General features: G+C 43.1%; 1 protein-coding gene across 1 annotated transcript in view; it reads right to left on the bottom strand.

The window, feature by feature from the left end:
- Window positions 1-1,781: 1,781 nt before the first annotated feature.
- RGS20 (regulator of G protein signaling 20) overlaps window positions 1,782-23,566 on the bottom strand; it is a 93,047-nt gene continuing 71,262 nt past the window's right edge. Inside the window, exons 2-5 of the mRNA XM_006023862.3 lie at window positions 17,551-17,699; window positions 5,864-5,950; window positions 4,537-4,771; window positions 1,782-2,042 (exon numbers count right to left, since the gene is read on the bottom strand). Of these exons, the coding sequence (XP_006023924.2) occupies window positions 1,854-2,042; window positions 4,537-4,771; window positions 5,864-5,950; window positions 17,551-17,699 (660 nt within the window). The 3' untranslated portion in view covers window positions 1,782-1,853. The remainder of the gene's footprint in view (window positions 2,043-4,536; window positions 4,772-5,863; window positions 5,951-17,550; window positions 17,700-23,566) is intronic.

Raw genomic sequence — 23,566 nt, 5'->3', positions numbered from 1 at the left:
TTGTATATGATTAGTGTGGCCTTACTCTCCATGAGGTGGAGTCAGACCTGGTTGCCCTGTGCCTCAACTGCATCTAAATTTTTGGATGATCCCCGGACTCATTGAGAAGAACATCCAGTTCCAGTCATGAATGGGGTGCCAATTAGTAGGTGGATCCTTTGCAGTGGTCATCTGGAGCGAGCGAACGTGTGCGCACACGCACTCGCACATTCACACACTCTCTCTCTCTGCAGTCACCGTGGCTTAAAACACTGTTGACTCTGCTGGGGCCCAGTCCCATGAACTATGTGGTAAATCATGAGTCTTTTGGCTTTGAACTAATATCATGCATAGTTTATACTGTATGTAAGTAGGTACAAAAGTGCGTTCATGGAATACCTGTACTAAAAATTGTAGCAGTTTCAAAAAAGGTAAAATGCATAAATTCTAGACAACTAAGTCTATGGGTACCTGTAATGGTTTGCCTGTACGCAAATTACTACAGGCATGCTTATTTCAAGGTCAGTGTTCTCAAATTTGTCCCTCATTTCCATGTACTCAGGGAGATCAGGGTCTGACAGTGGGAAGGGGCTGCAGGGGGAAGAAATTGTGGGGTGGGTTGGGCAAGGGGATACCTGAGCCCCCAGACTTATTTTTCCCTACTGTAGCAGTGGGAGGAGGACAAATTTAAAGTCAACCTCCATTTTATACTTGGAAAATTATAATAAACTTATAAGTTTCCATGTATAGAATCTAATTATTGGGGTGTCGTCTTGTATTCAGGGTCATCTTATATTAGGGTAAATACAGCATTAAGGACATCAGAAGTGAGCACAGATGGGTTATATAAGAATAGTACTTTCTTTTAAGTCTAATCAATTTAGACAAGAAATAAAAAAGCTGCAACTAGCTCAATTTCCTTTAATTGTATGAAGTATATGTATATTGCCTATTAAGAAAATAACCCTCTAACAATGTCATGTAATTTGTGAAAATTTAATGTTTGTGAACACAAAATGACAATTACTACAGATCTCTTGGGACTGAAATATTAATTACAATTTCTTGCACCTACTTCTCCAGTAATGAGAACAACACATGAGAATTGTTGTGCTTTATTTAAGATAGTAAATGCCCAGACTCTTCCCTCCTAAATTAACTTTTATAAACATTAACGGTATGAACTTTAAAATGTTTTCAGCCGACTCAGGTAGTAAAATAACACTTTTCAACAAAAGATTTTTATAGGCAGCATTATTTCAACCACTAACTTCCATAAAATTTGAGGGTCACACTTACTTCCATGAGCGTACTGCTTACATGTATTAAATACCCTAAGACAAGTAGAGAGTACCATTGCTACTTCATAGCCAATGACCAGGTACTATAGTTATGGAAATGTGACATTTCAGTCTAGAGTAACCAAAATAGCAACAGCACATACTATTTTTACTTTGTCCATGGGGGGGGGGAAGGAGGACAGTCAGTTTGACTCTTAAGGAAGGAAGAAATCATAGTTTACACTACTTTTAAAACAGTGTTTTTCTTTTCACATAGTAATTGTAAGGTGTTTTCCCATATAAGAGTTTGCCTGAATTGCATGCTGCTATGGTGAAAAAGTACTATTTTTCAACATTAACAATTCCTTGCATTCCCCTTTGCAAAGTTTCACTAAGGATCAGAAACTGCAATTGGGTTGTGGTGTCAGAGCCCTCTGCAGGTTAAAACATTCAGTCCATATTAAAATATGCCTGAGAGATTTTCAGGTAAATCCTTTTGACTCTAAATTCCCTGTTGGTTGGTATAGCCCAGAGTTCCATTTTGTTTTTGTTTGTTTTTTTAAATAAATACATTAATAAAAAAAAAAAAAAATCCTATGCTTCTACAGATTTTTCAGATAAGGACCGAAGCAAGTCCTTATAAATAGCAGAGTTCATAAACCGTGGGTAGGAGTCTCTGTGCATTAAGGTGTAAATCTGGAGCTGTGCATCATCAAAAGTATGTTGTGATGGCTCCAGCATATTTCGGTTGATAACTTCCCTTACTCTGGAATCCAGGCTGACCTGCATATGCAAAAAAGAGGGAAAAAAAAAAGTAACAGCACATGCATGCTCTTTCAACTCCACCCACTTTCAAAGCAGCACTTCCTAACAACCATTCCCTCCCAGAAAGTCAAGGTTCCTATACATGCACAGAATATACTTCCTAACCTGTATACCAGAGGTGTCAAATTTACTGGGCCTCACAGATTAGATCTAAATAGCAAATACCACCCCCCCCCCTTTCATGGGCCAAATCTAGGGGTGGTGAGGTTAATCCCAGCAATTGCTAGAGTCACAAGATAAAGCTCCAGAACCCATGGAATTTAGCACTGGTGCTGTTTACCATCTATTCCAAGGGTGGGCAAAATGCGGCCCGCGTGCCAGATGCAGCCCACCAGGCCATTCTATCAGGCCCATGGGGCCCCTAAAAAATTTAGGAAAATATTTAATCTGCCCCTGGTGACCTGTCATACGGCCCTTGATAGCTTGCCAAAATTCAGTAAGTGGCTCTCCGCCCAAAATAATTGCCCGCCCCTGAAATATTCCCTGCCTCCTGCCCCCGCTCCCCCCCTGGCCCCCTTCAAACACACTTTTCCCCTGCTGCTGCCAAGAACCTCAATTTCAGCAGTAAGGGGGGAGGGGGGGAGCAGTGGAGACTAATAATATTAACTTCCTAGGTTACAGAGCTGTACTGAAACAGCAGAAATTAATGTCATTGCCACAAGGGCTCCAGCAGCTCTAGCAATGAATCCCACAGGATGAATCTGGCCTGCAGAGGTGGGTGGTTGAGCCCCTGGGGTCATATGTTTGACACCCCTGCTGCATATAATCTTTTCTGAATATTTGTAAAGCAATTCTTCCACAAAAGCAACCTCACTTTTAAATACTGAAGTCTATAATTTTGTCATTACTTATGAAGAATTTCTTTCCATCTCCGTTTAGTACTTAATGGTATGAGAGACTTAATTTTGTGTGACAACTTGTTTCCTTGGGAATTGGTATTGTTCCAAAGAGGATGGATTAGGATGGATTTCATGGCAGCAAGAATATGTAGAAGGTAACTGCGACCTACAAAGCTACTGTTTAAACCAGAAGTTCTCAACCTTTTTAACACTCAAGGCACCTCTTGGAAAATTCCAGCTCTTGGCTTTCACTTATTCTTTGACAAGAAAAATCTCTCTCTCTCTCTCTCCCCCTCTCCCCCTCTCTATCTAATATATTGTAATTCATCCTCTCTCTTGTCAGACAACACGCACGCACGCACGCACGCACGCACGCACACACACACACACACACACACACACACACACACACACACCCCCATCCATCCAAGAGTAGCCATGTTTTATGTATGTATGTATGTATGTATAGATATATCGAGATATAGATATATCAATCTTCTTGTTGCAAAGAACTCAAAGACCACAACAGATCAGAAACCTTTTTGATGGTATCTCTCTATCTAATATATTGTAATTCATCCTCTCTCTTGTCAGACAACACGCACGCACGCACGCACGCACGCACGCACACACACACACACACACACACACACACACACACACACACCCCCATCCATCCAAGAGTAGCCATGTTTTATGTATGTATGTATGTATGTATAGATATATCGAGATATAGATATATCAATCTTCTTGTTGCAAAGAACTCAAAGACCACAACAGATCAGAAACCTTTTTGATGGTATGGATTCCTATTTGAAATCTAGATTTGTATACCTAACACTGCTAATATTGTGTGAGACCCTTAAAAGAATTTCAAAGCACACAAACACCCTAATTGAGAATCAATGGGTTAAGCAAATCCCTTTGCTTATGTTCAGGAAAACTTGGACATGAAATGCAAATAGTTGTATCATTTTTTCTGTCAGTGGTGATTATGATTTTTTTAATATATTTTTGAGGTGACAGTCTTTGTAAAGATCTTGGGTGAATAGAACAGGTCCAATAAATGTTGACAGTACCTTCACCTGTATAAGTAGTCCCATTTGTATCACTGTGACTGGTAATACAGTATATAATGTTAGGTGTATGAACTATGAAGCTTTGGAAATAGGTTTAGTATGTTGGAAGCAGTTTAGTGTACTGCTAAAACAGTCCTTTGAGAAATTTGAGAAATTTCTATAATATTACATGGAAAACTATACAATTTTGTGAAACTTTTTAAGGCATCTGTTCTTTCTTCTTGGGACTCAGGAAAAATGAGGTTATTCATCAACCAGATATTCAAGTAAGAGGCAAGGGGGAGAAATTATTGTCTTTTCCCTGTTATGCTTAAGAATTACAGGCAGCTTGTCACTGACTTCTAATACTGTGTATGAAACTTTAATACATCAGGGGAGTTTAAGCTATGGCAGCTTGAGGCCCTCATTTCCTAGGCCTCTAGAATTAGCAATGCATCTCATAAGAATTACAACTTTGGCTTATTTGCCTTTATTTAACTGTAGCAAGTCGCCTGCCAAGGCAGTATTAAAGAATGATTGAAAAGGGTTACACACCTCTTTTGGAGAAAGAATGGAAATATAATCCTCATATATTAGCCTTGCTTTTTCTTCAAGAATACTTTTGTTGGATTCTTTCTTTAGGTCCTCACAGGCCATCCAGAAAAGCATGTTTTCTTCACTGAACTCAGTTCGGAGAAACTCTCGGAAAGCATTTCTGCCTGCTGGAGTGAGCATTAACTTGTCAAATGATTGAGCCCAGGCATTTACTTCTTCAAGTGTTGGAGTGGGGCTTGAGAGAGAGAGAGAAATAGAGAATATTGACTGTTACTGAGAATCCAATCACTAACCCTGAAACAGGGAAAAACTGACCTTTCCCTGGCTCTAGTTGCTGGCATGCCAGACTAGTAAAAGTGATGCCCAGTGTTGTCATGCATATTCAATTTAAGGCTATAAGAATTGTAGAAGATCTTACATTTTCAAAAGCACCTTTAGCAAATGTATACAGTACCCTTAATTTAAAGAAATGCCTGGAGTCACTGCTCAAAATAACTACAAGAGCAGCAAAAACTGATGCAACCAATCACCGTTCTTTCCTAGCCAGAATAAGCATTGTTTACACTAATATCAGCAACCTACAGCCCACAGGCCAGACTGGGCATGTGAAGAGATGGTCTGGCTCATGGCAGCTTGGGGAATCAGTAGCATGCTCCAGCTGGAGCAGCAGAGGCAGCATCCGCAGGGTCCTACTGTTTTCCTTTTTGTAGCTATTTCTTTATCTGCAGAGATTTTACAGCCCACAGTAGGAGCTGGGTCACAAGTGGTGGCCCACGGTAGCAAAACATTGCCAACCTTTGGTTTACCAATTTCTCCATTGCTGTAGGAATATATATGCAGGCAAGAGCAAAGTACCACCAGGGATTACAGCTGTTTGTACAAAAAGTACACCTCTGTGTGTATACATTTTAGAGGCCTCCAGGTGATACAGCATTGGAACAGCTAAGAAAGGAAAGCAAAATATCTATTTGGCAGAAGGGAATCTATGTTCTCCCTTGTTTGCTGCCCTTTTACAGCTGAGCACTACCAACTGGATTGGTTAAAGAGGCAGGAGTTTAAAACAGATTTTTAGGAGAATGGGAGAATCAGTCTTTGCTGTGTTGTTGCTATGGTGGCATAAAGAATTTAAATTTTTTTTATGGATCCAGCCCTAGATGTAATTAACTATTAGGGGTAGGTTTGGAAATAGTTCATAGATGCTGTTACATGGCACCTATGGGTTACTGACAACAAAATGTATAGGTGACAGTAGGATTTTCTTTTGTGTGCGCATGCATAAGAGGGAACCTATTTTCCCTATACTAAAATATACAATGAGAGCATCTACCATTCCTCGCAGTATGGAATTCCCTCTGCTCTGAGTTCCTGTGATGATCTCCTGGCTTGCTCTTCATCTCGATTCCTAACAGTAAGGCTGCAAGGGAGCAAACAAACAGAAATCTTGGTCAAGTTTTAAATAAAAGTTCAACCAACATAAGATTGTTCTTCTATTTTGCTTTACCTTAACTAGACAGAAACTATCTGTATGCCATATTATTCTAACCTTAAACTAGATTTGCACCTGCATAAATCTAACAACATTAACACAAGTAGAATACGTGGGAAAATAATCAGGCTGCTTTCTAGCACTGCCACAGCAGAGTTTGGCACGGCTTTCAAAGCATAAAGTTTAATCCAGGAAAATGCTTTTGATGAGCCCTCCCTTTCTACGATGATTGCAGGTTTAGATGAGAGACAAATACAAGCCACAAAAACTGATGTTCATTATAAAATATGACATTCTTTACAAAAAGAATGACAAAGTTCTGTCGCTGGTCAAATTCCAAATAAAGATTATCAAATGAGGATTACCTACCTCTAGAATGGATTATTTACGGAGTTGACAGAGTACATGTTTTGTTTTGGGTTGGGTTTGGTTTAGTGTTTTTTTTACGGGCCAGGTGGTATAAATGTGCATAAGATGAACATCTGAAATAAAACTGATTCTGTCTGGGGGCAGAGAGATGCATTAGAATGACCTTGTGCAGACCCTCCAATCCTTTCTATGATTTCAAAATATCCCTTCTTTGCTTAAATTCCAAAATGTGTGGGGTTTTTTTCCCCTTGTACAGAATGGCTGTTGCATTTCAGCCTATGGCTGCAACTGAGAGAGGTAATCCATATGGAAAAAAAAATACACATACACAATGTCTCCAAAGCCATTTAGGATTTGTCAAGACCAAAAGGTACAAAACAAATTATAATGCATTATCCATGATGAAAACCTGGATTTATAGGCTCTTGCTACAATTGTTATAAACTAGTGAGTTTCATACAATTTATAGGGAAAATCTTTGAGCTTTCAATTGCTTTGTTTGTTGTCTTACCTTTCTTTAATATAACAGCTACTTCACGTCACTGTTTTCACTTTAGTTCTTAGAAATCTCTCTTAAATGGAGACGAGTTTCTTTTAAAAAGTGTAAATATTCTTTACTTGTTTGCTTGTAAACTCATGACTTTATCTTATCTGCAACTTTGACACTTCAATGGGTTCTAATCTTTTTGGGGTTTTTTTTTTTTCTTATTCTATGTTTTGTGCCCGTAATCTGCAGAGATATTCCTAAAGTTTTGCAGAAGTTTTCGGACTCAAATAAATGTAGCTTTTGGGAAATGGGAAACCGCCATCTTTTCTCTTATAACATCTTGATACAATAGAAACCTGGAGGATGTTTTCTACATGTCCCTGAGCTGTGGTGGTCACACTTCCTGTAGCACCTCATTTTGTGTAATATACCTGTAAAATACCTTCAAATAAACTATTTTAATGTATTTTCTCTGTACAGGCAGACACAGTAATTACAAAAGAACTATAATATATTGCCTTGTCCTTGGATTTCAAGGTGACTGTGGGAAATACAAGACCCAATAGTGACCACTTTTATCCTGGTGTTTTTGTGAAATATGAACAGACGTGTTGGTGATTATGGAAAACACAACAAAGTAATACTATCCTCTGGCTTGATGTATTTTAGAGAGAAACAACAGATCAACGAAGAGCACAAGTCTCCTTAAGAGAACACCACCACACAAAATGACATTGGTCCTTCTGGATGGGCAGATTTTCTAGAAATGTAAAGGTACAGAGCAAAGGAAAGGGAATATTTACTTAGCTACATCTTCTACAGGCTGCAGAAGGGGAAGAGGCCTGAAACTTGAATGGCAGCTGTAGTAATACACGCCTCCGGATTCATTACCCCAGCCCATAGCAGTTTGTTCTAATTCTAGTATTAAAAGGGCATTGAATATCAGATGTTCTGTCTCAGCTGCATGACTCATACAGACTGTTATTTTTGTTCCTATTCATAATTTTCTCTGTGCAAAGCACTCAAGCTATTTTGAGGGAAGGTGCTCTATAAATAGGGATTATAAATAGATTATTTTAATTGCAGTTTGTTTCACATTCCTCACTACTAGGAAACAGTTGTTCTCAGAAAATTAGAAATGCTTTTAAAGCAAAGCAAAGCTGCTCTGTTTGTAGCCTGTAGCTGGTTCCCAGCCTATTATGAAACAAATAGGAATTTGAATAGTTATAAACATTGGGTAATTTTGCACACCCCATTGAGTAAATCATTTTCTTTGTATCATTTTAACACTGAAGTGCACAGAAAATGGAGCATCAGAGAAAATATGAGATAAAATGGCAAGAAATAGTTTGACAACAGTTTTAAAAAAGTAGTGAGAGAGGAAGTTTTTATTTATGTGCTAAAGAAGGGTACATAATGTGATTTCATTTCCTCTGGTTGAGAAAGAAGCACCCACCTGAAGCTATGAGAGTGTATAATTTAATATGCAACTTGAAGTTAAAAGCAACCCTGAGTTTCAGAGATTTCAGCGGTATGAACTGTTGATCTACTGGCACTTAGAGGGTAATGCCCTCTCCTTCACTGTGGGCTCCCTGCAAGAGAAAAGGCCTTTTGCCAGATCCAGCTCAACATTTACTCGTGCTAAACCCTGAGCGCTCAGCGCCTTACATGATTTTAGCACTTACAAAATATACCTCACCCCCAGGAGAAGGATGATGGGTTTTTTCTCTAGTCTCCACCCCAGGGTCAGTCATCCCAAATGTCAGCATCTCTATGTTGTACTGTGTATTTGCAAGAAGCACTCAGTTTCCTCGTCTCAGTTGGGTTGGTTTCCTGCAACTGTTTAAGTCTATTCCTTATCTACCACAACACCTAGCTCTATTCATATTCTAAGCATTAGACTTGAAGCAGAGCTTTCAGGATGGCAAATACTGCATTCTGGTTTGAGTAAAACTACAAGGGCCTGGGGACTGGTCTGCCCTTGCTATACAAAGTGATGAATGATAGAAGGAAGAATGAATAATTTACAAAGCAAACAGAAAATCATTTCTAGTTTGGGCTTCTCTTCCCCAGTATGTTCCTTCCAGTTTCCATCCCAAGTAATTCCTTGACTTAGTGCTGGTTATGCTTTATGACCTGTTTGGATGGAAAGTTCCCTTATCCTTGCGAGCACTGCAGTTGCTTTGACACTACTTATGGTTTGCAGCAGGTTCGGATCTAAAAATGGCACAAACCAGGTACTTTTGACTCCTTGAATCCAAACTTTTGAATCCTAACCCTTTAGCTCTACCTACATCTCTTGGAAGACTGGGGGGGGGGGGTCAGGGTTACATACTTTTTGAATAAGGAAATATTGTGACCATATCCAAATGTGCCCCAATGTGTTCCTTCTTGTAGAAAACTTGTGATATTTTTTTGGCTGCCATCTCTTACATGTGTGTATTGCACTTAGCATAAGAAAGCCCTGGTCTGGTTGACCTCTAGGTGTGCTTGTACACTTGATGAAAATTTCATTTGTGTGGCTTAATGGCATTACACGTTACACATGTGCCAATTTTAGGGGCTTTAGATGAGTTTGCATCATTATAAACTAAACTACATATGGATGTAATTTAGTTTGCAATGTTGCAACATTGCAAATTGCAATGATGCAGCTCTCAGCTCCCCCCTCCAGCTGTGGGAGAAGTGGGCAGGCTCTGCAGAAAAAAAGGATCAGGCCCCTTGCCGTGTCTGCCGGGGTCTGCACCCTGAGTGGACTTGGGGAACAGTTGGATGGAGGCAGGGGCAGCACTCGGTCTGCTAGCAGCTCCCCTGAGTGGCCCAGGGGGCACTGTCACTGTGGAGGGAAGGACCAGGGCCCCCCGCAGCTGTGGGGCCACTTGGTCTGTTTGCTGCTCACTTCCTGGCTGCAGGCAGGTTCCGACTCTGACACAAAAAGAAAAAAGAAAGGATCGGGGCCCTCGCTGTAACGTGATGGGAAAATTGAAATGGTGGGCTTTGATTAAAAACCCACCATTTCAATTTAGGGGGCCTAGAATAAAACCCTGAGGACTAAACCCCCATCATGTGTACAAGCACCCCAGGTTTTACTAGAGTGGAAATGTCAAACAACATCAATGAAGTACAGAATTTACACTATTTCCAGTATCTATTGATTGTTTGCTGATCTACCTTTTTTGCTCAATTTTACAGGGATTGAACCAATACCCAAGATGTATGTTGCTGCTTCAGGTGCTGGGAAAAATGCACAGAGCTAATGTTTCTTCTCAGGATTATTCTGAGTTGGACTGAGGATGTGGACACACTATAGGGTTATCAGAGAGCAGTATATCTCAGATTTTACTCTAGTAAATTTACTCTGTAGTAGGGGCAGATATTTGACTTGCTTACCCTACCTAGCTGCCATTAGTAGGTTCCATTACAGTACCTGGCCACTGGGTAGTAGAAAAGGCAGTTTGCACTAGGCAATCATCTACCTCAAGGTGAAATTGACTGGTGAAGTAGACCTATGAAACTTATACCAGTATATAATGGGTTGACTTAAAGTGAGGTGAGGTTGCATATCTTGCTTCCATTCCACTCTTACCCCAGAGTAAAGTCAAATTACTTGGCAGTACTACTGGCTATTCTGTCTTAGTGTGACTGGACCTGAACTGCATAATTGGCCGACCTGTTTGATCAATCTGACAGATAATGAGATTTTTGATAGTGAACAAGAGCTTCATTGACAGATTAATGGACTTGATTCTACCTTAAAGTCTTTCATTAGATATTCAGACTGTTGCCTTCCTCTCTTCTGGAGGAGCCATTTTACTTTTGCTATCTCCAGCAACCCAAAAGGCCATGGTTAACTATAAGAGGAGTCCAGTATCACCAATATTTGGTGTTTCTTTTTCTCACAGTACTATATAGTGCCTTTAGTGGGCAGAGTACATAAAGACATGAGAGCTTCAAAAGCTTTCCAAAGCTCCTGAAATCTTCTATGGCAGTATTGCACATGGCCATAATCATGCCCAGAAGAAAATACCTACTTCTACCTACCCCTTCTCCATGATGATCTCTTCTGAGTTGAATTGTATTTAATGGTTATAGCATCAATTCAGGAGTCAGGAGATCTGGGTTCTAAGTTCTTGGCTCTACACCCTGGTACAACCTCTACACCAATGACCTGCTACAAACCTAGTCATGGAAATTCATCTATGCTGATGACATCTGCTGTGGATTCCAAGCCTGGACTTTCTCTGAGCTAGAACATACTCGGAACAGTGATGTCGCAAAGCTGGTTGACTACTGCAAGACTTGGAGCCTCCAGCCAAGTGTCAGTAAGACAATTTTCCAGCATTTTCCCCCTACACAATGCCAGTGCTGTCCAGGAGCTGAACATCTACCTGAATGGTCAGAAGCTGTCACAAAGTACAACCTGTCTACCTGGGTGTGATGCAAAACCAGACATTGAACTACCATGAACACTTGAAAGACAGCAATAAAAGTTGAAACATGCAACAACCTCCTTAAGCTAGCTGGTTCACTGTGGGGTGCAAAAGCCTCAACTCTAAGGATGTCAGCTCTTGCCATCTCATATTCTGTGGCAGAGTACTAGGTACCAGTCTGGACCTGGTCATCACACACCAAACTTACTGATGTCCAGCTACATTCGACAATGCGCATCATCTGAGGAACTCTTCAACCAACCCATTTACCTTGGCTCCCAGTCCTGAGCAACATTGTTCCCCCTCATATCTAACAGGAAGTTGCAACTAGCAAGCTACTGGAGAAGATCTATACCAATCCAAGCTTGCCATCATACAATGATTTTTTAAATCCACCTGCTGCATGTCTACCATCATGACACCCATTGTGATCAAAACTGTTGCATCAGGACTGTACAGCAGAGACACTCTGGTGTGAGGAATGGAGGTTGACATTACCACCAAACAAGTTCCTTCTCACAGATCCTACAGTCTGCCCACCTGGCTTCAATTTGCCACACCATTGAGTTTTGCTGAATAAGTTCTGGAGAGGGCAAGGTCTGTGTTCAGCCAGCCTCCACCACTGGGGTCTTTGCAACAATCCAGACTGTAGCTGTGGCAAAACACACGCCATGTTGCATATTGTCGATGACTGCCCACTGACTAAATTCAGTGGCAGACTACAGGAACTGCACATGGCCATTGAGGATGCTATTGCATGGCTTGGCAAGTACGTACACTGATTGATCCAACTTGCCTGAGTAGCTTGGGCAGGTCACTTAACACCTTGTAGGTTTCAAGTAATACGGTACTGCCATCCCCTGGCTGATTTTTCCATGCTTGGGTGAGAACAGATTTTTAATTCAGGAAGCCAAAGTTAGGTAGGTAATTTTAGATTAAATTTACCATCTCTTAATTGGCTAACATTCCTAATTGGAGAGATTGCTATGATTATTGTTCTGTCTTCCTGCATGATGCAGGCCATAGAACATCACCCAGTAATTTCTGCATCAGGCTTCAAACACCTGTTTGAACTATGGCATATCTTTAAGGGATGCAGTCAGTCTTGGTTTAAAATTCATCCTGAGGTAACTTCAACTGAAGCAGTGGTGACATGGAGCCTGATTCACCAGTCTCTTGAACCTTGTGAAATACTCTACACTTGTACAAAGTAGGTAGTGACTGACACTTCACTGTTAGGAAATCAGTGGAGATATGGTCACAAATCCAACAAGAACTCTTTGAAAATGAGTCTGCAATACAAAGACGCTAGTAACGCTTTCTGTTGCAGGATCTCGGAGACCCTTACAAAACCTAATGCTCCTTTGAGATAAAGAAGTATGTTACTTCCATTTTGTTATTACTTGCTTATAATTGTAAAAGAGACATTGCACTGGCCCAATGTGTTTTTTAAAGTGAAGCAGTCTGTTAGAAAGGGGTAATGATGATGAAGTCAAAGGTGTGAGAAGTCAGATAAAAAAGTGAACTTTAGAATAAAGTGTTAAGATGGTATAACATAAAAACACAGACATAGGAACACATGTTTATATAAGATGTTTGATGTATGTTTGAACTTAATTTTGCATTCTGGGAACTCTATTCTACTGCAAATTTATGCCAGCTAGATATGCTTCTGAGTGAACAGGGGCAGTAAACAGGACAGTATGCAAGCAGTTTGTTGGGCACAAGAGCAGGAAAGGGAAGAGGAGCCAGGGACCAGGCACCAGATCCTGCTCTGGGAAGATGAATGAGCCAGGGCTGTGTGTTTGTTTGGTGAGCTGTGTGTTTGGGTGTGTGCTCTGAACAGCTGGGATATTGTTGGGTCATTGCTGCCTGTGTTTGACAAAAGCCTTAACAAGGGGCAGAACCAGTTCAGGCACAGAAGGGTAAAAAGGAGATGCCAAGTGACCAGGGTCAGCAAACAAGAAAGACTCCCTTCTGCAGGGCACAGAGGCATCCATCTGCTGGCCTGACCTGTTGTCTTGGGAGGTCTGCCATTTGCCCAGAGCCTGGATCTGAGATGTCACGGAAGGATTACCAAGACTCATGCAGCCTTCTGACTACTACCTGAGGCTGCTCATCCATGTGGGCACCAATGATGCTGCCAGGAGCTACCCTGAAAAGATCAAAAGTGACTACAGAACTCTGGGAGCAAGGGTGAAGGGGACAGAGGGCTCAAGTGATATTCTCAGTCTTTCTAGTCAAGGGGAAGGGCCTGGGCAGGAGAGGGCACATCCTGCAGATCAATGCATGTCTGCACAGATGGTGTCACCAGCAAGGTTTTGGCTTCTTTAACCACCGAATGCTGTTCCAAAAAGGATTGCTAGGAAGAGACAGGATCCACCTGACAAAGTGAGGGAAGAGCATCTTTGTAGACAGACTTGCTAACCTAGTGAGGAGGCCTTTAAATTAGGTTCACCAGAGGATGGAGACAAAAGGCCTGAGGTAAGTGGGGAAGCAGGAGACCTGGAGGCAGCACAAGGTGGAGGGAGGACAGGGGAGGCCTCCTCATTCTTCCTGAGCAGGTAGGGCAATCGTCTAGTTACCCCAGGTGCCTGTACATGGATGCCCAGAGCCTGGGAAACAAGCAGGAAGCACTGGGAGTCCCGGCACTGTTATAGAATGATGATGTGGGATAGCTCACATGACTGGAGTGCTGTCATGGATGGGTGCAAACTGTTCAAGAAGGACAGGCAAGGGAGAAGAGGAGGAGTTGCTCTTTATGTAGAAGAGCTGTGTGATTGCTCAGAGCTCCAGTATGAAACTAAAGACGGGACTGTTGAAAATCTCTGGGTTACAGTCAGAGGGCAAGGGAGCAAGGGTGATGTCGTGGTGGGTGTCTGCTATAGATAGGGATGTACCAAATTCATAATGTTGCCATTTTAGTGGAAAATGCAAGATCAGGCATTTTCCATGAAAATTGGAGAAGTCCACTGAAAAAAGATGCTGCACAAAAGGGGAAAAGTTGGGCTCCGTGTAAAAATAAAAGGTTTTTCTTTTTTTTCCCCTGCTTGGACAGCAGCCAAGATGGCTGCTGCCCCTACTCCTGGCTGCTGATTGGGTGAGAGGGCTGCACTCATGCAGCCTCTCAGTCCTGCAGCCTGGGCAGACAGGAACAGGCCCAGCCCTGCTTTTTTTTTTTTCTCAGCAGCTGCAGCCATAACTACCTGGCCTGGCTGGTCCCATTCTGCAGTAAGTGGGTACTTTGGAGGGTGGGGGAAGGGACCAAAGGGAGCAGAGCCAGCCCCAGGCCAGGGGGCAATGGGATGGCAGCAGCCTGTCTCCACGTGGACCTGGGGGGCAGCATGGCCCAGCTGTGGTGGGGAAGTGCGGCTGGGCTGAGGAGAGTAGAACCAGGCTGGGGCAGGGGGCGGGGGGAGGAGGGCAGTGGGGTGGCAGTGGCTCATCCTTGCACCTCTGTGGGTGGGGAGGCTTATTTTTTGCCCCATGCAGGCTAGGGCTGTGTGGGGAGCAGGACCAGACTGGACCAGGGGCAAGGGCTGGTGACATCCCATGTGTCTGCTGGCCACCCCAGCCAATCAAAGGCATATGGGGGGGGGTGGAGGGAGGAGAGGGGGACTGTGGTCTGCTTGTGAAGCTGGAGCCAGGGGCTGCAGCGAGCCCATAAAATTTAGCCCCAGGCTCTCTGATTTAAGTACATCCCTAGCTATAGACCACCAGATCAGGAGGATGAGGTGGCTGAGGCTTTCTTCAAACAGCTAGCACAAGTTTCCCAATTACAGGCCCGGTTCTCATGGGGGACTTCAATCACCCTGACATCTGAAGGGAGGGCAGTGCAGGAGTGCACAAGCAATCCAGGGAGTTTTTGAAGAGTGTTGGGGATAACTTCCTGGTGCAAGTGCTGGAGAGGCCAACTAGGGTCTGTGCTCTTGACCTGCTACTCACAAACAGGGAAGAATTGGTGGGAATGTGGAAGTGGATGACACTTGGGCAATAGTGACCATAGGATGGTTCAGGATCCTGAGGGGAAGGGGAAGGAAGGGAAGCAGCAGAGTAAGGATCACAGACTTCAGAAAAGCAGATTTTGATTTGCTCAGGGAACTGATAGGCAGGATCCCCCAGGAGGCCAGTCTGAGGGAAAAGGAATCCAGGAGAGCTTGTTGTACTTCAAAGAAATCTTCCTGAGGGCACAGGAATAAACCAACCTATTGTGCAGGACAACTAGCAAGTATGGCTGAAGACCGGCTTGGACTAGCAGAGGACTCTTCAGTGAGCTCAAATGCACACACACAAAAAGAAGCTTACAAGAAATGAAAACTTGGAGAAAATAGGGAGTTAGTATTATGCAGGCATGCAGGGATACAATCAAGAAGGCCAAAGTGCAATTGGAGTGGCAGCTAGCAAGGGATGTGAAGGGTAATGAGAAGGGTTTCTACAAGTGTCAGCAAAAAGAGGAAGGTAAAGGTCCCTTACTGAATAAGAGAAGCAACCTAGTAAAAAATTATATGAAAAAGGCTGAAGTACTGAATGCCTCTTTTACCTCAGTTTTCACGGGCAAGGTCAGCTCCAAGACTACTGAACCTGGCAACAATTTGGGGAGGAGGTGACCAGCCAACAGGGGCAAAAGAACAGGTTAAGGACTATTTGGAAAAGCTGGATGTGTACAAGTCCATGGGGCCAGATGTAATGCAGCTGAGGGAGTTGCTGATGTGATTGCAGAGCTTCTGGCTATTATCTTTCAAAACTTGTGGCAATTGGGAGAGGTCTCAGATGATTGCAAAAGGGCAAATAGAGTGTCCATCTTGAAGAAAGGGAAGGAGGAGGATTCAGGGAACTACAGACCAGTTAGCCTCACCTCAATCCCTGGAAAAATTATGGAGCAAGTCCTCAAGGAATCCATTTCTAAGCACTTGGAGAAGACGGTTATTACTATTAGGAATAGTCGGTATGAATTCACCAAGGGCAAGTTTTATGCCTGGCCAACCTGACTGCCTTCTATGATGAGATGACTGGTTTGGTGGATGCTGGGAGAGCAATAGTGTGATATACCTTGACTTCAGCAAGGCTTTTGATACAGTCTACCACAACATTCTCCCAAGCAAGCTAATGAAGTATGGGTTGGATGAATGGACTGTAAAGTAGATAGAAAACCAGCTAGATCATCAGGCTCAAAGGGTAGTAATCAATGGATCAGTATCTAGTTGGCAGCTGGTGTCAAGTGGAGTGCCCCAGGATAGATATTGGGGAAAACTTTCTCATGAGGACAGTAGTAAAACACTGGAACAGATTACCCAGAGAACTTGTGGAATCTCCATCCTTACAGGTTTTTAAGAGCTGGGTAGACAAAGCCTTGTCTGGGATGATGTAGTTGGATGGTCTTCCTTTGAGTAAGGGGTTGGACTAGATGAACTCCTGAGCTCCCCTTCAGCCCTAATTTTTCATGATTCTATGTGGGATTTTTTTTCTTGGAATAACCAAAGGTTCCATGGCTAATCTGACCCCATCATAGGAATCTTTTTATTGCGTATCTGAAGCCAACTGGAAACCCATAGTTCTCCATTTCTGTCCCAGCCATCTCCATGCCTCTGCAAGACAGCTTCTTGGGTAAAGAGGTCAGCATTTTTAGACTTGGATGCCTGATGTTGATTCATGGATGCATCAGACACTCATTTCCCTCATTTAGGTGCACAGCACCTCTGCAAGTTGGTGTTGTCTTTGTTCTGTTCCTATCCAAATCCGTTCTAAAGATTTGTTTCTTCTACTGTGCCCAGAAGAAAAGATTTAACCACATAACTGTTAAAAATCCTAGTGTGTCCCTCCCCTAGGGAGCAGTCTGTCTGATATACTCTATCTTACTTGGATGGAAGCTCTTTCAGATCTGGGAGCAGATGGCTTTTTCTTGCATGGTACCAAGCACACTGAGACTTCATCAGCAAGGAAACCATTCCCAAAGGGTGTGTAAAACATTATAGGGATGCTAAAAAATCCCAATGTGTTCCCTTATTTAAAATGCCATCTTATGGTTACTACTTGGCTCCTGGAGCTGCTGGTGGGAAATAAAATCCTTTTTCCACCCTTCTTTAATTCAAGGGGAAAAATGCACTCAATGGAGTGAAAGCTGCATCCACAGCAGCAGTGCAGCCATGCCATGTTTGTGGTACCCCAGAGGTGCCTTTGTTTCTGTTATCTTGACTCCTGCCTCTTGGTCACCTCTGCAGGTTTAAAGAGACTGAAAAACATACCATGAGCAGCTGCAACAACAGCACCAGCAGAAACAACAGGCATTGGACCCTCGATTCCCAGCGCCGTGCTGTGCCTGAGCAGAGCTCGTTGTCTCCTGGGCCGCTGACATCTGCCGTTTGCGCATCTCCATCCTCTCTGATCCCATGGACTGTGAAAAGCAAAATAAGGGGAAATAATTAACTTGTGTGAGAAACCTTGCCAGGTACCAGGAAGGCTAACTCTTCTAGGTTGATCTCCCAGGTTAGGTAGGGTGCCGAACCCTTTTGAAAATCTAGTTTCCCTCATTTAGGTCCAACTGCATGTGCACAATTGGTGTTAATTCCCATAGTCACACATGGCCTCTCCTTTGCCCTTTGTACCAACATTTGAATTATATGAATTAAAGCCAGTAAAGATATCCCTGACACAGACCTCCAAAATCTAAGGGTTTAAGGTGCTCCTTGCCTGTGACGTAGCTGATGTAGATGGAGTTAGGAAAAGAGGGGAATCTGGTAAAGAAATGACTATAAGAGGGGAAAAGTATGTTCTCTCTCCTCGTGGTTGGTTGTAGCTGCAAATATCTTGGTGGTTGTTAGTTCAGATTCTGGATTTACACTTCAGATTTTGGAACTAAAGCCAGCCTTAGGACCAGAATATGAAATGACCTGTAGCTGAGATTTTTATTTTTTATTTCTTCCTCTCCTAGCTGGCAAGTGTCTGCAGGTACTCAGGGGGGTGTAGGTTATAGCTGTGTTGGTCTAAGGACATAGGCAGACAAGGTTCCTTGAGTGAATCTGATATCTTTTATTAGACCAACCCAAATAGTTGGAGAATAGTTATTAAGCAAGCTTTCGGGTTCAAAAACCCTTTGTCAGGCTAAGGAAGTTTCAGCAGTTGGAAGAGTCAGGAAGAGCACACACCAGGGCCTACATGACCCCCAAAGAGCTCACAGCAGAAGCAGCCCTCACGGCACTTGGGGCCTCATGGCACGCGGCTGGGCCCTGGCCACCTGTCACCCAGCACTGCCTCTGCCATATCATACGAATGTGGCCTAGCTCAGCCCATGTGCCTTTGGGCACCTCCGAGCCACTCAGGCTGTTACCCAGGGCCCTGTGCTACTGGTGGGGACCACCTGTCATGCCAAGCTCGGTCCTGCATGCACGGCCCCATGAGCCGTCGGGCCGGGCCAGTTCCGTGCATGCAGGACCCGGCCCGGTGCAATAGGCAGTCCCTGTGAGCAACACGGGGCCCCAGATGACAGCCTGAGTGGCCTGAAGCTGCCTGAAGGGACATGGCCCCACCCATGCGGTGAGGCAGAGGCGCCAAACAGCCCTGATGGCTGCTGCTGTGGGTGAGCTGGGGGCCATGCAGAGAGTCTGTAGACCCTGTGGGGAGGTGGGGCTCTGGGTCCTGCAGGGAGGGCTTTAGCCCCTATCGGGGGGGCTGTGGCCCATGGGGGTGGGGGGGACAGTCTGAGTTGTGTGGTGGGGCTGTGCCCTCTGGGAGGCAGGGGACCCACCCCTCCTGAGCAACCCCACCCACAAATCCCACACCCCTAGGCCACCCCCACAAACCCCTCACCCACATACCTGGCCCTGTGGGTCAGGAATGAAGGAACTGGGATGGGGAGCAGGCTGTGGGTTGAAAGAGAGGTGCAGGGGAAGGGCACAGGCATATCAGTGCTGTCCACCACTGTACATTCTGGTGAGTGAAGGGGGTAGTTGAAGCTCTGACTTTTCTATGACAAAAAAGCTGAAAGTAAATGCCAAAGTGTTCAGATATTTAGAATTTATTTTATTACAATGATAGAGGCACTGATAGACTTCAAAATTGCTTTAAACTTGTAAATATATCAATAAAATGTTGCCCAACTGATCTCTCTCTATATAGTGCCATTTCATTTTAATAGCAAAAGAACACTATTTGGGGTATTTTAATGAGAAAATTTGGGTTTCTTATCAGAGAATTTGCAATTTTTAAACAGGAAACACCAGGATTTCTTTTGGTGAAGACAAGTGGTGAGAGCCAGGCAGAGGAGCCTCTCCAGGGCCAGCACTGGAGGGCAGATGTGGTGGCTGACTTGTTGGCCATTTGGGGCCAAGAGGCCACTGAAAGGAGCATATCTTCTGGGCAACAGCTGCCCAGATGGCAGAGCAGAGACACCTCATCCGGGTCTGGCAGGCATGCAGCCATGGGGCCGCAGGTCCAAGGGGGCGGATACTGTTGCAGGTGGCAGCAGGTCACAGCCAGGCAGCAGCCCCCACTGCCAGACTGCTGCAGTGCGTAGAGGGGGCAGGGGCCACTCCAGGTCAGGGCTGCTTCAGCAGTCCAGTTGGCACAAGGGGTAGTGTCCCCAGATACCAACTGGCTGGGCCTCAGAAGCTCCTGAGGGCAAATAGTCTTAATCTGCTTCCCAAGCAAAGCAGCACCTGTGCTGGCCTCAGGGTCTAGGCTGCAGATCTGGAAGGAGCTGGGCAGGGTTATTTTGCCCTAAGTGCCACAACTTGCCCCATACCAAAGTGCATGTCTGGGCGCGCACACTGAGGCAGAAATTCCCGGCTCAAATTTGTGCCACTCCTATTTGAGCTACTGCAAGCGCACATGCCTGCACGTGTGGATGCACCCACAGTGTCAGACTTTGAGTTTGTGTTGTTCATCATTTAACAACAGGCTTGAGAAATCAGCATAAAGATAAGTCATCTCCCTCCATACAGGTTAGAGACATATTTATGTAAGATTATGGTGGTAGTTTGGCAGGGGGGGCCCGGGAAGTTCAATACAAATGCAGCAGGCTCTGTAACAGAAATTACAAAATTATGTATATAGTAAACAGCAGGTTATTCCAGCTCAGACAGTATTAATTCATGCTTGATGCTTTTTTCAACCAGTTCCTCTTTTTACTGAGTTTGTTTTATAGTGTAGCGTTCTTCTTGGTTTTTGCTGGAACCACCCACTCTCCCAAGAGAAATGGGTATGACATGCTGAGCAAAGATGCATCTACTTTGTAGGATAACTTTAGACCACAGCAGCTACAATATAATGGGGAGAAAACAATAAAAATGTTACGTTTTGCACCTCTGCAGAGCAAATTTGGAAGCCATTCCCTATGTGGCCATAAATCTTCCAGAGCATCATCCTGACTTGTTTTATAATATAAAAGAGTAAGCATGGAAAGGAAAATATATATATGTATGTATTAGTGTTTCAAGTTCATAAGAGTAGAAGTAAATACTGAATATCTTCAACTCTCTTTTTGGTATCTCTTTTATTTTTGAAAAGTGAAGCATGTTTGTCTTAAAGAAAACCTAATCACATACAGAACATCATAATACACAATAGTATACCAAATGGATTCCAAACTTCTTGTGGACAGTAAACATTTTCTTATTACCAATTAGAAAAGTGTAATTTTCAATCAAATGAGTGCTGTTTTTGTAACCTAATTCATCCAGCTTCATTTATTAGATGGCTTACATGGTTACTACGCACATAAATACCTTTAACCCATTTTACAATTGAATTGACATGATTAGCAGTATAAATTGCTGTCCTCCTGTTTTGTTTTGGTGGGCAGGCAGAGGGGAGATGAGAATAGAAGGAAGAGGTTCATAAATCACAGCAAGCTCCTAAATCTCTTACTTCACAGAATCCCCTTTTGGATCCATTATTTAAACTTTAGGTTTATTTCTTCTCCATGTTAACCTCTGCTGTCCACTTATTCCTTGCTATACTTTAATACCAGGGAAGAATGTTTACATGTGCGCACACATCCCCTCAGCACTCCCAAAATAGTCTTTTGTTTCATAAGTTGAACAAAGACTATTCAGAAGCAGGTGGCTTTTATGACTGTAAAACAAATATTTACCATTTATATGTGTATCACAACATGTAGAATATGAAGGGCTGGGCAGGAAAATATTCAAGGAACTTTGTTTAAACTTTCTCTGTTCCATTAGCAGATGGACACGTTGACACACTGACTTTCATTTTGACTACACACAAATTAATCTTACTGCTTGTTGATGTACTATGAAGATTTAAAAAACGACAGTATTTCTAACAATCAGTATATTTTTAGATGGCAAAAACATGTTCAGAAATTTGGAAAAGGGGATCTGTGTCAGGAATATCTTTACTGGCTTTAATTCATATAATTCAAATGTTGGTACAGAGGGCAAAGGAGAGGCCATGTGTGACTATGGGAATTAACATCAATTGTGCACATGCAGTTGGCAAGATAACTAGCAGATCACAAACTAAAGATGAGTTGACAATGTGGGGCTATTGCAAAAAAAAAAAAAGAAGCAAATCTCATTCTAGGGGTGTTTTAACAAAAGCGTCAGAGGTACAAAAGAAGAAAAGTAATAATTCCACTCTACTTGGTGCTGGTGGGTCTATAATGTATTTAGCTTTAAGCACTGTACTTTAGGAAGGAGCTAAGTAAATTGGCAAGAGTTAGTCTGGGAAGTAGAAGACTGAGGAGGTCTTTCAATATTGTGCTAGGCACAATACAAACTCCTGTTAGGTTGCAGCCTCCTACAGGGGAGGTGGAGGGGAAACTGAGGCACATAGATAAAACGACTTGCCAAAGGTCACATGGCAAGTCTCTGGCAGAGCTAGGAATAAAGTTCTGGTCTTACTGAAGTCGATAAGAAATTTGATATTGTCATGGTATCGTTCCAGTTCTTTAGACTCCCAGTCTATGACCCTGGCCCAAGAGCATTTGGGCTTCTTACTTTCACAGTAATAATCTATCTCCTTGAAAGGATGATGGTTTTGATCTATGCCAGTGACAGAATGCCCGGGCTATATCTGTTGCCGCTTGCTATAATGTTTGCAGAAGGAAGTTTATCTTATAGAAGTTCATCCAAACTCCTTTGCTGATTCAACAGAGCTGGTCTCTCACTTTTAGAGAAAGGGAAATGTGCATTGTTATGCTCCATTTACCAAGATCTATATGATAAGACAGCTGAAACATTTTAGTCTTACATTCAGGTCAAAATAGGTTTAATAAAAATGCGGAGTCTGATTTTCAGTTGATTTGCATAGAACTGCATAAACTCACAGTAGCTGGGAATCTGGACCACTAGTGTTGAAGAACTGCTGATGAGATTAGGGAGAGATGTGGTAATTATTTTTGAGAAGCCCCTTTGCCTAAATGCCCTTATTTACAAGCAGTTTTAATTCCTTGATGAAGTTGCCATTTTGAATGAAGTGTGTTCCAAAGGTGAGGTAGGAGGGTGGGAATGGGGTTATGAAACTGAGTGGCTGAGCGCCCCCAGACTGAGATCGCCTGTCAGAGGCTCCACGATCAACCAGTTGATTGTGATCAACCAGTTGGTGACCACTGATTCCAAGTAAGGTTGGAGTGTTGCTATAAATGTGATGATCCAGGAAATATGAGAGGCAAGGTTTATTGGTGATATCTTTTACTGGACCAACTGTATAGTTTGGAGAGATGTTAGACAAGCTTTTGTGCATAAAGACATATATAAAGGTCTTTTTGTGAAGTAAGATCCTTGTTTGCTCCATCCTGGCTCCTTTAAGCTTTTTGGCATAAAAAGGGACCTTTAAACAAGGTGCTTACACCTCCAAGTGTGTAAAGCTGGCTGAATGATGCTATATGGCCTCCATCCTTGCTCCCAAGTCCTCAGTATAGGACTATGCCATCAACATGAAGCAGGGGATACGTTGAGAGTAGGCTGCATTGTGGCAGTGAAAATAACTGAATCCTTGAGGATGTTTGATGATGTTCTAAACTATGTTGGAGATGGAACCACAGATTTTTAGATTATTTTTAGGGCCAGAAAAGGCTGTTCTGATTGCCTAACACAGGGCATAGAATTTTACCCAGAGATTACTATATATATCTAGTTTGTATTTGAATTAGGCTGTAGCTAGTTCATAAAATCCATTTGCTCCTACAGTGAGAGAACAGACAGAACATCCAGAATAGAGAGCCAGGCTCTCTTATTGCTTGAAACCCAGAAGGCACAGGCACAGCACAGCATGTTCTAAGTTTGTAACAAGCCACAC

The sequence above is a fragment of the Alligator sinensis genome, unplaced genomic scaffold (genome assembly GCF_000455745.1).
Source record: "Alligator sinensis unplaced genomic scaffold, ASM45574v1 scaffold612_2, whole genome shotgun sequence".
Taxonomy (NCBI): Eukaryota; Metazoa; Chordata; order Crocodylia; family Alligatoridae; genus Alligator; species Alligator sinensis.
Note: the sequence above shows the minus strand (reverse complement) of the source record. Positions and strands in the feature narration are given on the sequence as shown.